Source organism: Leptonychotes weddellii, chromosome 12 (genome assembly GCF_054177405.1).
Source record: "Leptonychotes weddellii isolate Sample4059 chromosome 12, ASM5417740v2, whole genome shotgun sequence".
NCBI classification, from domain to species: domain Eukaryota; kingdom Metazoa; phylum Chordata; class Mammalia; order Carnivora; family Phocidae; genus Leptonychotes; species Leptonychotes weddellii.
In genome coordinates, this window is record NC_138380.1 from 51,696,697 (window position 1) to 51,713,835 (window position 17,139).

At 33.1% G+C, this 17,139-nt stretch overlaps 1 protein-coding gene across 7 annotated transcripts in view; it reads left to right on the forward strand.

Moving 5' to 3' along the window:
- Nucleotides 1-17,139, forward strand: part of SNX13 (sorting nexin 13) — a 124,546-nt gene that overhangs the window by 68,521 nt on the left and 38,886 nt on the right. For all 7 annotated transcript variants that reach the window (XM_081800447.1, XM_081800446.1, XM_081800443.1 and 4 more), the window contains 5 exons: nucleotides 548-631; nucleotides 4,124-4,262; nucleotides 4,650-4,738; nucleotides 8,864-8,963; nucleotides 10,147-10,340. In XM_081800447.1, the coding sequence (XP_081656573.1) occupies nucleotides 548-631; nucleotides 4,124-4,262; nucleotides 4,650-4,738; nucleotides 8,864-8,963; nucleotides 10,147-10,340 (606 nt within the window). The remainder of the gene's footprint in view (nucleotides 1-547; nucleotides 632-4,123; nucleotides 4,263-4,649; nucleotides 4,739-8,863; nucleotides 8,964-10,146; nucleotides 10,341-17,139) is intronic.

Here is a 17,139-nt window from a genome sequence, read left to right on the forward strand (position 1 = left end):
TTCTAGAGAAAGATGAATAATTAACATATTTTATTTTCTATTAGGAAAAATTTCAAACACAGATAAGAATAGAGAATAATACAGTAGACATTTATGTACCAACTACCCAAATTTAACCAATGTTAATGTTTTACTGTAGTTGCTCTGTTCTTCCCTTGAAGGTAACTACTATTGTAAAATTGGTATTTTTTCCTTTTGTTCTTTGTTTTTATACTTTTAATATAGATGTAGGAATTCATACATCTATATGGTGCCATGTTTTGCCCTTTAAAAATTGACATAAATGCTAACATACTAGAGATACCCTTTTACTTTTTTCCACTCAACTCTAGGTGCCATTGTGGAGATATATCCAGGTTGGTATAGGTAGCTTCATCTCATTTGTTTTAACTGAGATGTATTAGTTAATCTTTTTATAATATTGTGTTGGTTATCAAGTATTATGTGTATCATACCTTTCTTAAGTAACAGCGTTGTGTTATTTACATTATGCTAGTGATTTAAGAAGTATATTAGGTTAAATTTGTTTTTTACAATTTTTGTCCAGGAAATCCTTGCACGAGGAATTCTTCTTCCATTAATAAATCAACTCAGTGATCCTGATTATATTAATCAATATATCATATGGATGGTACGTACGTTCTAAAATTACAACTCTGTTTTTAAAACAGTTTTTTAAAATTTAGAAACAGTAATTGGAGATCAGGATGATCAAGCAATAATTTATTAAAGAATTTAGGTAAAAATATGTTTAAAGGTAATCTTTATATTTCTAGTACTTCTGTTTGCTAATATGTTGAATGCACTAGCCAAATTCTTTTTAAGAAGTTTGTTGATAATCCTGTTACAATTTTGGTGTTGTTACTACTTATTTAAATTAAAAAAAAAAAAGGATTTTACTGCCTGTGTGTTTAGGATGAGTATTTTAAAAAGTTGCTGTTTGGTTTTAAACACAGCTTGTGGTCTGAACTACTTAAATAGCATGTACTTTACATTTTTATACCTTATAGTGGAGGAAAGTATGGTGAAAGGAATACTGGAGTGAGAATGGGAGGATGTGTGTTCTAGATTTGTTTCTGTAAGTTGCTTAGTGTGTGTGTAAGTAGCTAGTTTTCTATAAATCATAGTTTTCTCATCCGTCAGACATATCAAAGGGTTAGTGATTAGTAAGTTTACTAGGTCTAATTATTTTCGTGTGTGATTATATATGCTTTTCCTCAGTAAACTCATAGTCAAGAAAGAGTTGTAAATGGGCTATTGCTGGGAATTCTTTGATACATATCTCTAGATCTTTGATTCATTTTCTTGAAATAGAATTTCTTCTCCACAGTTGTCTTCTGTTAACTCAGTCTAGCTTTCTTAGGAAAGAATTACTTTATTGTTCTTTGTTTCTAGTAGCCATTATCAACCTTGACATTGTTTTATTGTTGTTGTTGGAGCAATTTTTGTCTTTCCCACCAGATTGTGGGTTACCTACAGGCAGAAATGGTTTTGTTAGCTTTGTGTTCCTAGAGCCTTTTATGGAGGTCACACAACTTGATTCTTCTTTTCCTTTGTCAGTTTTTTTAGCATCCTGTTGGGCTCTTCCAAAGCTTTAAAAACATGCATATCTGCCTAATTAAAATTTTTAAGAATGCATATCCTTTAGTTAGGAGTTCTACTCATGAAATTTATTCTAAAGTGATAATAAGTAAGTTTGAAACAATGTATATTTAAGGACATTAATGCCAACATTGCTTTTAAAACTAAAAAATTGAAAGCAATTTAAGTGTTCTACAAGGAGGATTTGTTTAATAAGTTATGGCATATTGATACAATAGAGTAAGTACATGAAGCCATTAAAAAGAATGATGGTAGTGTATCTTGAATATGAAAAGATGTTTACATATATATTTTTAAAGATTTTATTTATTTATTTAAGAGAGAGAGTGGAGAGAGAGAGATCCTGAGCGGCGGGGATTGGGGGGTGGGCAGAGGGAGTAACAGACTTCCCGCCGAGCGGGGAACCCGATGCAGGACTTGATCCCAGGACCCTGGGATCATGACCTGAGCCAAAGGCAGAAGCTTAACTGACTGAGCCACCCACGTGCCCAAGATGTTTATATTTTTTATGTGAAAAGGATAACTAAAGGTGATGTGTGTGTAGATAATGCTTTTTAAAAATAAATATATAAGTAATTATAGTTTTATTAATGACTATATAATTCTGATAGTGTATATACTGTTTGAAATCTTAATAGAAAGAATTCTGAATGTTTTAATTTTCCTCTTTTGTTTATATATTTCACTTTATAGGGAGTATTGGTTATATAATAAAAATAATTTTTTAAGAAATAGGAAAGCAGGTAAAATTTAAAAACATTTCAGTAATGAAATAAGAGTAAATAGTTTTTTTTTTAAGGGTAAATGGTATTAGGAGATTTTTTTATTATAACACAGTAAAATGGATGTTTTATACTAACCTTAATCAGGATACAATACTGTATAATCTTACTGGTGGTACAGAAAAGGATGCTTGTTCACCAGAATGTTATGGTTATCTCTCACTCCTGGGATTAGGAATTATTTTTTTCCTATATATTTTTTCTTTAGCTTTCAATTTTTCTTTTGCTGAAGTTGTATTAACTATATAATTAAATATATGGTGTAAACATTTGGGGGGGTGGAATTTAACACATGCTCTAAAAGGAATTCAACCACCAAATCTTTACTTGTTCTCCCCAGAGTTGGATTAATACTACTATTGTGTATGATGCTTCGGTCTTTTTGCTATTTAATGAACAGGAGTTGATCCCTATTTCATGTTTCAGTACAATATCAGAAAATATATTTAAAAGAACAGAGTTTATCAATAAAGGATCTTTAGCCTACTTTGTTGTCTGGTTTACAGTCTTTTGACATTATTCGTGTGGGAAACCTTGTATGCATTGGTATTATAAGTATTAAAATGAGCTGAGTTCTTATTCTTAGTTCAGTTATATTAATGGTATCTAACCATATAGTTCATTTCTATTTGGACGGAAAAGTTTAGTGCAGTCTAGTGGTAACATATCTTCTCTCTATAAAATATTAGTGTTACCCAAGAGTAGTTTTAAGTTTTAAGTCATTTCTAAAAATAGTATGGATGGATTTGCATTATTCATCTGTGTGTATTTTTTTTAAATACCAACTAATTAAGGATAAGTCTTATTTCTTAACTCATGTTGTTACCTTCAACTAGAGCAGATAAATGGACAGTTGTTTGTTTCTTAATGTATTCTTAGAAAAATCATGTCTTTAATAACCTACCATTTTTTTAATCATTGGAGTAAAATTTACATAAAGTGAAAGAAATTGCCGAGTAGTCTTACAAAGTTGTATTCTAATTTTGCACTTCCCTAGCACCATTTGAGAGTTTTCATCTCTCCACATTCTGATGAACATTTGGCATTGCTGTTTTGTTGTGGTTAACTTGAATATGCCTGATAACTAATGATATTGAGTTCATGTGCGTATTAGCTAGTTTTTCCCTAGTTCTGGACTTCTGCAGTTCCCAGGTCTTCAACTCCTTATAGAGAATGGACAGTATCCCAAGTCTGCTGCCTTTTCGTAGCTTCCCTTACTGTTTTACTTAAGTATTGTTGGCAGTCATAGTGGTTAGTCACTTTATAATATCCTCGAGTACTTTTTGTCTCTCACTTTATTTGTTTGGTGAAACCACACTCTGGTTAAATTCAACTCAACTGTCAACTCCCATTCCTGTTCTTAAACAGCACATGGCTGGGGGAAAAAAAACAAAATAACAGAGTTATTTATGTGATCACATTGATTCTGTTCAATTTAGGTCAGAGAATGCCACTCTTCTGTTTAAAACCCTCCAGTAACTTTTCATTCCACTCAGAGTGAAAGCTCCCTCATGTACTGTACCCTACCAGATTGGCCTTCCATTGCCACTGATCTCGTCGTCTACTCCTCTACCTTTCTTTGGGACCATGAGTGCAGAGATTTTCATTTTGTTTTCTTAAAAGCATTGGCATAAACACTTACTGTAAGATTGTGCCTACTTCGCACGTGCTAGGCACTGAAGGTTCTTTCTTTCCTTACTGAGTCCCTCTCCCACCTGTTTTTTAAACTTTGTTTTCAGATCCGTGATTCTAATTGCAACTATGAGGCCTTTATGAACATTATTAAATTGAGTGACAATATTGGAGAGCTAGAAGCGGTCAGAGATAAAGCAGCAGAAGAATTACAGTATCTTCGATCTCTAGATACAGTTGGTGATGGTAAGTAATTCATTTAAGTATAGAAATGTTGTACTTCTTTAATCATTACTATATCTTTACACAGAACTTTAATTTACCTAAATGTCATTTTATGCTATTATTTTCACCTTATCTAAATCTAAATCTTTCTTATTATGTTAACATGTGCTTAGAATAAAAGCATTATAATTTTCTGAATGTGAGGCTATTAATATTGTAATTATCTCTAAAGTAAAAATAATAGGCATGGTTTACTTTTAATTAAATAATTTCACTATAAAATTTCAGATTATTTCTTTTATTGTTTGCTCTGTTCGTGGTTATTATGTTAAATTACAATACATACATGTTTAAAGTATTTCATAAATAACATTACCACTAGCTCACAATCAATTTGTTTGTATTTAGATATCAACACTATCAAGAATCAAATAAATAGCTTATTATTTGTAAAGAAAGTATGTGACTCAAGAATACAGCGATTGCAGTCAGGCAAAGTAAGTAAAGTACTTTCAGATTAATGTTTAGTTATAAATACTTTATATTCACTAATATCTCTAGCAAATGACAAGAAGTGGAATATTAACCAGTGCAGCCCTCCACAAAAGGACTTGTAGGAAAAATTTCTCTTATACATTATGGTATTAATAAGTATTTGTTAAAGCCAAAGAGATTAAAACACTTCCTGTAAAATGCCACAATAATTAAAGATTTTATTTATTGATTTACTTTTCATTTTTTATTCAAAATTTAACATTTATATAGTTTTATACACTGGGCACCATTTTAGATGGACCTAATAGACAAAAGCTCTCTCTTCATAAAACTTATGTTTTAGTTGCAGAATCAAAAATAAACCAGTAAATAAATTAATATAAAATGTTAAAAGTGTTAAAAACAAGTAAATATAAAAAATAACAAGTAAAGCAAAGTAGAGGGATAGAATGTTTTAGATGGATGCTGAGTGATTTGGTTATATTTGAGCTTAGAGAAATCTGATAGAATAATGAGAGAGTCCTGAGAAATTTTTTTTTTTTTTTTTAAGAATCTTCCAGGCAGAGGTGAAAGCATATGCAAAAGCCCTGAGATAGGAAGATGTTTGGTGAGTTAGAGTAGGTCAGCATGGCTGGTATGGAATAAATGAGAAGGGATGATAGTAGGAATGAAATTGGAGAGGAACCTTGGGGGTTAGGTTAGATCATATATGGTTTTATCTACCATAGTAAGATTTTTTAAAAATTCTAATTGTGATGGGAATCCATTGGAGATTTGTGCTGGCAAGTGACATGATCTGACTTATTAGTTAAAATAATTACTTGGGCTCTTTTGTGATGTTTAGATTGTGGTGGAGTTGCAGCGGGGGACAAGAATGGAGACTGAAAGATCATTTAGGAGACTGTTGGCTTTAGTCCAGTAAGATGTCTGCAGAGGTTGTGAGAAGTAATTAGAGATTGGATATAGTACTAACAGATTTGCTAATAGATTAAATATGGAGTGAGAAAGGACAAAAAAGGACTTGAGGATTCCTAGAATTTTTGGCCTCAGCAACTGCATGAATAGTGTTGCTGTTTACCAAAATGGATAATACAGGAAAGAGGAGGTTTGAAAGAGAGAATCAAATTTTGGATGTTTTAGTTTGAGATCCCTGTTTGACAATCAAATAGACCCAGTAGCTTGTAAACTCTGTAGTTCAAAGGGAAGGTCGGTGATGGATTATTAGATGTTTATTTAAAGTAAAGAGACTGGATGAAGTTACCTAAGAGAGTGAATGTAAGTAAGAATATAACCAAGGACCTAGTCCAGAGGCAGTATAGTTACTAGAGTTTAAGACAAGGTGGAAGATCTAGCTAAAGAAACAGAGTAAGTGGCTGGTGAAATTGAAGGAAAACCTGGGAGTGTGATATTCCAGAAGCCAACTATAGAAAGTTTTTAAAGAAGTAGGAGATCAGGTATGTCAAAGGCTATTAATAAGTTGAGTAAGATGAAGACTTAGAATTGACCATTAGATTTGCCACCAGGGGAATATTGGTGATTTGATAATAGCATTTTGGAGTAGCGGAGAGAAACCCTTATTGGAGCTGGTCCAGGAGAAAATGGGAAGAGATGAATTAGAAACAGTGATTATAAGTAGCTGTTTGGAGGGGTTTTACCTCAAAAAAGCAGAGATTTGAGCCTTACAAACAGAAAAGAGCTTTTTTTACTACCTTAGTTTTTCGTGTAGTCAATTTTTTTTTCTTTTTTCTTTTGGCTGGTTTTCTATTTTGGAAATTTGTTGTGACTCTCTGGGCTTCTAGTTTTACAATGTATTTAAATTTCTTAAGGAATAGAAGACTTATTTTTATAAATCTTGAGTTTAGTTGCTGGATTAATTATAACTCACATTACTTGAGGCCCACATCTGTCATATACCTGAGTGTACATGTATATATATCTTTGTTTCAGTTAACTGTATTTTAAAATTATATACCCATGCACATTCAGTATAGAACGAAACGGTTTTATTTATGCTTATTGTTTCATTAGTTTACCTTGTCTAGGCCTCAGAGTTAGTGGTCTTTCAGCATCATTATTTAAAATGTATTTGTCCAGATACCTTTTTTAAAAAAGATTTATTTATTTATCTTGAGAGAGAGAGAGAGCGCGCGCTCACGTGCATGTGTGGGAGCAGGGGAGGGGCAGAGAGAGAGAGGGAGAGAGAGAGAATCCTCAAGCAGACTCCCCACTGAGTGTGGAGCCCAATGCAAGGCTTGCTTCCAGGACCCTGAGAAAATGTCCTGAGCCGAAATCAAGAATTGGACACACAACCAACTGAGCCACCAAGGCACCCCAATGTTCAAACACCTTTTGATAGCAAATCCCTTTAAAATTTAGATATCTTGTTTTGAAGCCCGTCAATTCTTTTTGAGTATCAAGCTTTACCTTTTTAGTAGCTCAGCTCATACAGTGTTTTTTCTTGGGAAGGAAAGTCAGAATTTTCACAGAGATGAAGTTTTATAACCGTACTACTCATCTTGAAATCTTAGAAGGCCCTTTATCTTTTTTATTACAAATAAAGTTATAATGAATACTCTTCTGCATTTCATATATGCGGAGCTGCTTCTGGGAAAGAGAAAGAGGTGATAAGTTTGAAGAAAGAAGACTTAGGAGAAAACATGTGCTGGCACCAGGTTGCTTTATGCCAGACATTTTAAGTCAGTTATCTATTATTATACAGTATTTATATGAAGGGAAATACTTATTAGAGAGGAAGTTTTCCCCTTTTCTCAAGTTCTTTTCCTTCTCCTTTATGTACTACCTACATCTAATTTAGGATCTGCCCCTAATTAAGGCAGCCTGTCTTTCAGAAAAACCTGATCTTTCTTTTCTTTATTTTTTTAAAGATTTTATTAATTTATTTGAGAGAGAGAGAGCAGAGCAAGGGGGAGAGAGTGCATGAGCGAGGGTGGAAGGAGCAGAGGCAGAGGGAGAAGCAGGCCCTCCACTGAGCAAGGAGCCCGACACGGGACTCAGTCCCAGGACCCTGGGATCATGACCTGAGCTGAAGGCAGATGCTTAATGACTGAGCCACCCAGGCACCTCTGATCTTTCTTTTTTAAATAGAGGATTGTGAAATACGGATTTAGGAATACAGAGAAACTGGTGACACAGGAACATATGGGTTTTATGGAAGAGGCTGCAGGCTTTAAAAACACTGAGTCGTTCTTGGCAGCTCTGTGATCATAGGCAGCCTTTCTGATTTCAGCTTTCTTATCTCTTAAGTGGGGTGGGTGATATTTATCCAATAGGATTGTTGTGGAGAATAATGTATATAATATACATAGCACAGTGCTTGACATGTAGATTCTCTATAAATTTTTTTTGAAGATTTTATTTATTTATTTGTCAGAGAGAGAAAGTGAGAGAGAGAGCACAAGCAGGGGGAGCAGCAGGTAGAGGGAGAGGGAGAAGCAGGCCCCCCACTGAGCAAGGAGCCCGACACGGGACTCCATCCCAGGACCCTGGGATTATGACTTGAGCTGAAGGCAGATGTTTAACTGAGCCACCCAGGCATCCCTAGACTCTCTAAATTTTGAACCCATGTTTTATTTTTTAATTTTTTTCATGTATAGGTACTTACCTTGCTCTATTACTTTGAAAACTAAATATAATTTACTGTTTAGGTAGTATGAGAAGAAACACATTTTCTATAAAAGACGGTAGAGTTTTTATTCTGTTAGAAGAAAAATTACTCTTTCGGGATATTTCCTGTTCTCTCAGTGGATAGATTTCAGTCTGTACTTGAAAATGTTGGGCTTTATTTATTCTTGGACATTGTAAGCATTCCAAACATCCCCTTTACCTCCTAAAATGTTCATTTTCATTTGGAATATGTAGAGATAGAGAATACTTGAAATTCTAGTAATTCAGAATTATTTTGTAATGAAAGAAGTGAATGCTTATCATAATACTTTTAATGCATATTTACTAAGCAACTCTTAAAATAACTAGGAAATTCTCTAGGCTGGGACTGTTGGGAACCCACATGAATGAGAAAATGCTTAATATTTTTATATCTCTGTAGAGATCTTTAACCTAATGAGTGAGTAGATGAAGTATTAACCTACCTTTATTTTTCTCTGTAGGAAATAAATACTGTGAAACTGGCAGCAAACTTTGGGAAACTTTGCACAGTCCCCTTGGACAGCATTCTTGTAGACAATGTTGCACTACAGTTTTTTATGGGTGGGTAAATCCATTTTATGAAAATAATATAGCCCTCAAAATTTTTAATAATTATAAATATAATTAAATTTTAAATATATTAAGCATGCCAAATATGTCTTTCCTCCACTCCCCATTCTCTGAAGTATTCCTTTTGGAATCATAGAGGTAGAGATATATTTTGTTTAGAAGGAAAGAAATGCTTATTATAACTTAAGTGTGCATTTGTTAAATATTGCTTATTTAAATTCTAGCAGAGTCTATGAATTTAAATTATTTGAGAAGGAGTACTTTATCAGCAACACACATTGTTTATAACTTATTTGTATCATTTTGTGCATGAATAGAAGGACTTTATTTTTATATCATTTTAATATATATAAATATTTACTAATTTTGTTAATATTATAGTTGACCCTTGAACAACATGGATTTGAGCTGTGCAGATTCACTTATTTATACATGGATTTTATTCGATAAATACAGTATAGTAATACATATTTTCCTTATGATTCTCTTAACATTTTTTTCTCTAGCTTACTTTAAGAATATAGTACATACAAAATGTTCTATGTGTTAATTAACTGTTTATATAATTGGTAAGGCTTCCAGTCAGCAGTAGACTATTAGTAGTTATGGTTTTGGGAGTCAGGAGTTATGCATGGATTTTTGACTGTGTGGTGAGTCAATGCCCCTAACCTAACCTCTGCATTGTTCAGGGGTCAACTATACATCAAAATTGCTTTTTATCTGGAGAACATTTTCAGTAACCTTCCCTGATTCTTCATTTTCATGACCAAAAACATAAATATATGGCTTGTTGAAGATTCCAGTCCTTACTTTTAATATTTGTAGGAACATTAATATTATAATTTTCATAATCTTTATTAAGAACAGAAGCCGAATGTTACTAGTTTATTTTTGATGAAGCCTTCTGTAGCAGTTTTATCTCCTAGAAATTTTATCGTGAAAAATGAGATTTAAAAAAAAAATACATCCGTTTGTGTTTTTCACATAACTGGTCTTTTTAACCTAACCAATTTGTGATGTAAGCATTCTTCATCTCAGGCATTTGCTTAACAGTTTGAAAATGTAGAGTTTTAAGTATTTGAAACTTTAATCCTTTTTAACTTGTCATATGGCTACATGCACCCAAAAATGTGTGACATTAATATCTATGTTGTTAATGGATTTTGTTTGGTAGATTACATGCAGCAAACTGGAGGTCAAGCACATCTCTTCTTCTGGATGACAGTGGAAGGATACCGAGTTACAGCCCAGCAGCAACTGGAAGTTTTATTAAGTCGTCAGAAAGATGGAAAACATCAAACCAACCAAACCAAAGGTCTTTTAAGAGCAGCTGCTGTTGGAATATATGAACAGTATTTATCAGAAAAGGTGAGGCTCTATTTTGATTACTGTTTTCTTATCTTCTTTGGTAGTATCATTAGTAATAGTTTTTATAATACTTATGAATATTCATTACTCATACTAGGCACAACTACTTGCAAGCATTATCTCATTTAACCTTGATAACAATCTTTTTGTATATTATTATCCTTATTTTATAGGTAAAGAAACTCATGTTTAGAAAATTGACTTAACTTTGCCAAGGTCATGCAAATACTAGTGACAAAGTCAAGATTCAAGGTCACACACACTCTAGATTTAAGGACACAAAAGATTGAAAGTAAAAGAATGGAAAAAGGTAAACCATGCATACAGTAACCAAAACAGAGTTGGAGTGGCTATACTAATATTAGACAATAGATTTTAAAACAAAAATTATTACTAGAGAAAAGAGCATTTTATAATGATAAAAGGGTCAATTGATCCTTGATTTATAACTGTTAAAACAGTTATAAGCACAACAGCAAAACCTCCATATACATAGGACAAAACCTGACTGAATTGGAGAGAGAAATAGACAATTCAACAATAAGTGGGTATTGAAGACTTCAATACTCACTCAATAACTGATAGAACAATTAGACAGAAAATGACCAAAGATACACAAGAATTAAAGAACACTATAAACCAATTAAACCTACGCATCTATAGAATACTTCCCTTAACAACAGCAGAATACACATTATTTTCAAGCTTACATGGAACGTTGTCTAGGTTAGATAGACCCTTTGCTAGGCCATAAACAACTCTGAATTTAAAAATAATGAAATCATACAAAAGTATGTCCTTTTATCATAGTAGAATTAATTAGTAATTAACAGAAGGAGTTCTGAGAAATTATAAGTTTTTAAATATTAACACATTTCTAAATAGTCTCTGGGTCAAAAAGAAATCAAAAGGAAATTAGAAGGTATTTTGAATTGAGTGAAAATAAGAACACAGTGTATCAAAATTTATGGGATGCAATTACAGCAGTGCTTAGAGAGAAATATGTCACTTCAAATGCCTAGTTAGAAAGAAGAAAGATCTCAAAATGACAATTTACATTTTCACCTTAAACTAGAAAAGGAATAGCAAAATAAATTCAAGGTAAACTGAAGGAAGGAAGCAGTAAAGATCAGAATGGAAATCCGTGAAATGGAAAACAAAAGAACAGTAATGAAAATCAATAAAACCAAAAGTTGATTCTTTAAAAGAAAAATAAAATTGACAAACCTTTAGCCAGCTTGGCCAAGAAAGAAAAGAAAGTCACAGATACCAAAATCATGAATGAAAGAGGAGGCATCACCAACCCTATGGAAATCAAAAAGACTATAAGCAAATACTATAAACAAGAAATTAGACAACTTAGATGATATGGGCAAATACCTTGAAAGACACAGATTGCCAAACTGTCATTCTGATACGAAAGCCAGACAGAGACATCATTCAGGAGACTACAGACCAATATCTCTCATGAATATGGACACAACAATCCTCAAGATTCCTCACACTCCAGTATTTGTAATGGTTATGCTATAATACCTTTTAATTTATACGTCCTAGCACAAAAATTGTATTTGAAATTTTTTTAAATAAGATTTTATTTTTATTTATTTGAGAGAGATAGCGAGAGAGAGAGAGCATGAGCGGGGAGGAGAGGGAGAAGCAGACTCCCCGCTGAGCAGGGATCCCGATGCGGGACTCAATCCCAGGACCCTGGGATCATGACCCTGAGCCGTAGGCAGACGCTTAACCGACTGGAGCCACCCAGGCGCCCCTGTATTTGAATTTTAAGTGTGAATTTTATTTGAAAACTGCTTATTAGTCCATTTGCTTATATTTTTGCCAAATGAAATATATCATTCTGTTAAAGAGTGCATATTTTAAAGAATAGTAGTATAACAGACACATTTGTATATCCCATCTTGCTGAAGAAATAGAACATCTACTGTGCTTTTGAAGATCCTTATATTCTTCACCTGTCTTCACCTGTCTTGTTTGCCTGTTTCCTTACTCCCTGATGAAGCCAGTTTTCTGTAATTATTCACTTACTTTCCCATACCATTTTACTATACATGTATGTTCTAAAGCAATATCTTGCTTAGCTTTGTTTTTAACCTTTATATAAATGGAATGATACTGAATGCCTTGCTTTTATTCCCCTCATTATTATATTGAATTTTATACATGTTGATTTATGTAAGTGTAGTTCATTTTTACTGAAGTCAAGAGTTTATTTACCTTCAATAATATTTATGAGCAGTTTGGTTTGTTTCCCTTTCTTTTCTGTTATATTTTTGCTCTGAATATTGCAGTTCATATTTCTCCCTGCACACATTCAGGAGTTTCTGCTGTTTAAAAACACAGTTTTAGTGTATATATCTAAGTCTTTCTGTGTTAATTTTTAAAGTAGGTTATAGAGTTAGCTCTATTGTCTATAGTCCAGTAGAATGGATTATAGTTAATACTGGAAAAATAAAAATTAATAGTTACTTAAGTCAGTTTCTTTCAGCATTTTAAAGATAGTATTTCATTGTTTTCTGGCTTTCATTATTTCCAGTAAGAAATCAACTATGAGTTTGTTATTCTTTTGAAGTTCATCTTTTTTTAAAGCTTTGAAAGACATCCTGAGTCTTGGGAAACCCTTCCCTAGGACACAGAAGTCCCAGATTTTAGCAGTGGATGGAGAAGATTGAGAAAAAATGCAAAACCCATACATGATTCCAGAATTCAGAGCTGAAGGCAACATTTTAGTGCAAAAGACCCTGGGATGGATTTCCCACCTTCAGTAGTCATTGCTGTCTTTTTCCCTTAGATTCTAATATTGGCAGCCATTATTTACTCTTTACAGTGAATTCTCCATCATGTAGCACTCCATGTATGGCTTAAGTGCATTGTTAACATGAATGTTAACAATTCTTTTACTTTTCCTGTCCTGTGCTTTGTATTATGATGGGACTTTTTAATTTTTAACATTATGAATATTGTAACCATGTTTTCTAAAAGTTCAGATAATGAAAATGAGAATGATGATAGTACCAACATCAGCATGACCCAGACATTGCCAAAAAAGGAGACTAAAGGACTAAGTCATTCTAATGACAAATAGAAGGAGCCCTACACCTGGATTAGGGAGAGTAAATAACCAAAATAAAGCATGCTGACTGCATGATGTGCAAAAAATATTTTGGGATTGGTCTTGGTGGAGAAGGGGATATAAAAGCAAATATGGAAATTGAATTTTGCAAATAATTTTAAGTCATTAAAAAGTTTTTTTCATCTCCCAAAAAGACCTCAATGGTCAGTTAAAAGTAGTGGCTGTTAAGTGAATAGCTTGGGCATACTGCACAAATGAACACACATTAGCCTGTCCTTTTTTTTTTTTTTTTTAAGATTTTATTTACTTATTTGTGAGAGAAAGAGAGTGAGAGTGCATAAGCACAAGCAGGGGGAGTGACAGGCAGAGAGAGAAGCAGGCTCCCCGCTGAGCAAGGAGCCTGATTGGGGACACCATCCCAGGACCCTGGGATCATGACCTGAGCCAAAAGCAGACATCTAACGGACCGAGCCACCCAGGCATCCCGCTTGCTTGCTTTTTAAAAGTAGAATTACTTTTGGGCGCCTTTGGTAAGAAGTTTATGGACTGGAAGGAATTTGTGGCCCTTTGAAATTTAGAACTTAACTCTGGCAGATCTTACCAGCAATCATGCTTTCTGTAGTATATCATGTTACATCAGATTGTGGCAACAAGAGTGTATTTTCCATTGCTACTACGTACTTTGAATAAATGGGAGTTTTAGATATCTTCTTGATTACTAAGATTTTAATAAATTGCAGAAAACGTAAAACAAACTTTGCTCATATATTTGCATATTTAGCAGACAGTGCACTTGATCTTAGCCAAAAGGCTGAGAAACAATAGCACACAGTGCAAATGTAAATTTTAACAAACTCCTTTCAGTCCATAAACTTCTTATCAAAGAAAATGAAAAAATCTTACCTGCTAAATATCATATATTCCTTCTATACAGTACTGCTAAAACAGGATATCATTTGCTTACCTGTGATATTGAGGTTTTCATAATGAAGTTTTTTGGTCAATTTTTAGTTTCTTCAAAACATTAGAAACACTTAATGAGATTTTTGACATTATAAAAATGTCAGAAAATAACTTCTTTAGACATTTGCTTCCACATGGCTCTCATTGTTGCCAGCCATAGAAAAGATGCTAAAATATTGACATGCAGTAAAGTCATATTTTCAAAGAATGTGATAAGAATAGTGACATTAAAAATAAATATGGACAAGAATTACAGTAAACAGAAATTTATTTGCTTTTCTCCAGAACTATTAAATGATCTTTGAAGAGGCTAAAAGGAACCTTGAAAAGGATAGATTGACCTGAGTTGTATATGTGTAGGCTATAAAAAAAAACTTCAGTCAAAAAAATTACTAATTTTTTTTGAAATGAGACTGTTGAGAACTCAAAAAAATAACGTAAGAAGGGGAGAGTTAGCTTAACAGGATTTTCTTAGTTTCTTTACTAAAACTGTAATTTATTTGGAATCTACCTTCACTCTCACAAGTTTAAATGACCTGTTTTTAAAACTATTTTCCTTGAGAAAGAGAGGTATAACTTTTAGTGACAGCCATTATGTTTTGAAGTGTTTAAAATGGGCATTTTAGACACAAATAGTCTATATGTAAATTCTTAGATGCAGTTTTTAATAAGTAAAATGTCATTATTCTGTGCCTAAATGGTTTTACTGAAAAGATACTTAACTTGATGTCATCACATTGGACTGATAAGGGAAGTAAGTGTGATGTAGGCTTAAGAACAGAGCTGAAAGTCTAAGTGAATTTTGTATTTGATTGTATTCATTTATACCACTTGATTTAAAACAAAACAAAGCAAAAGGTGATGTCCTAAAGTCTGCAGGCAGATCAGAGAAGTATTGTTAAAAAAGGAAACACAAAAAGGTAAAAATATCCTATGGGATCATGGAATAAAAAGAAAGTAGTTTTTTAAATTAAATATAGATAATACCTGTTTAGTCTTATTGTAGGTATATAACTTTTTTAGAAGTCTTATATTTATGCATTTTAACAATACACAATAATATAGCCTACAATATTTAAATATCTAATAAAGAGCTTAAAAAGTTAAATTGTGTATTGGAGGATAAAACCTAAATAGTTACATTTTTCTCTAACATTATTTGTTTAATTAGTCTTATTAATTACTAATTGCTATTAACTAGTCCTCTTGTTTTAAATAACCACATTTGTGTGGAAAAGTACAGAATACAGATTAATAGATAATTTTGGAAAAGCACTTATTTTTGTATTTTTATGTTAAAGTGGTAAAAAATGTACATAAATATTTTTTCTGTTTTTACTTTTTTTGAGTGGGGAGATCTGGTTTGTTGTGTCCCATGATAACTCTTTAAAAGTTTTGGTCACGTTATACCAAGGATGAGTCCTAATCCAGTTCTGTGTATTTGAGATTATAGGAAAAAGTAAACTAAATAAAGGTAAAATGTTATGATTTTCAGATTTGCACCTTATTTCCTAGAAACTGAGTTTCATGAGCTTAAAGGGCAACTGAGAGGGCAAAATAACTAAAATCAGTCCCTCTCTAAAATTTTTGTCACACACTTGAAGTTGTTTAGTTCTTTTTTTGTTTCAGGGGAAAAGACACACACACGCCACCACAGCACATCCTCCTCCACACACACAAACAACAAATAAGCACTCTTCCCTTCCTCCTGCAAAAAACCCCAACCACCACACAACGTACTTGGGCTTACTAACTAGAATGTAGAGTGAACCAGGGAGCATTAGACGTTGTATAGGCTTTTTCCTACATATTTATACCCTGCTGTTTACATACTCTTTAAACCTTTTCTCCTTTTCTGTATTTATCCCATCTTTTCCTTGGATATCCTATTGGGTAGCATAGAGAAATTATTTAAACACTGCATTCTTGTGCAAGTTTCTTTAGAAGTTCCCATCCTTATCACTCATTTATTCTCTAGAGCCTTCAGAGCTAAAAATTCAAAAGTTGGCATGCCAAAGATGACCATATTTCTAGCTTTTCAGCATTTTTTTCTTTCAATAAAGAAACTTTTCACATTGAACATCAGATATTATATTTCTGTGGCATATCTGTCATATTATGCACTTTACAATGGAAATTGTTGGAAAAATTAACTTTTTATATTTTTTGTTCCCCCATATCACACTGGAACTTCACCACAGCATTATAAAGCCAAATTTAGAAAAAGGGTAGTCTCTTAAAGACTATTTAAAAAGATTGTTTCTAGTGTTAAATAAGTAACAAATGGCTTATTCTTTGGCAGTCATATTAAATACACATCCAGGACTACTGGATGTTCAGCACTAACTCCTCATGACAGTGTTTCCTATGTGCCAGACACTGTGCTTGTATGCCTTAGATAAATCTCATTTATTTATTTTTTATTTTTTTTAAGATTTTACTTATTTATTTGAGGGAGAGAGAGAGAGAGAGAGCATGAGCAGGGGGAGGGGCAGAGAGAGGGATAAGCTGACTCCCTGATGAGCAAGGAGAGGACGTGGGGCTCACTCCCAGGATCCCGGGATCATGACCTGAGCCGAAGGCAGACACTTAACCTACTGAGTCACCCAGGTGCCCCAGATAAATCTCTTTTAATATGGTAAAATACTAATACGGTTACATAATAACCGTAGGTGGTATTATCTCCATTTTGCAGATTGAGGAAATGAAACCTATTGAGAGGTAACTAACTCAGCAAATGTCAAG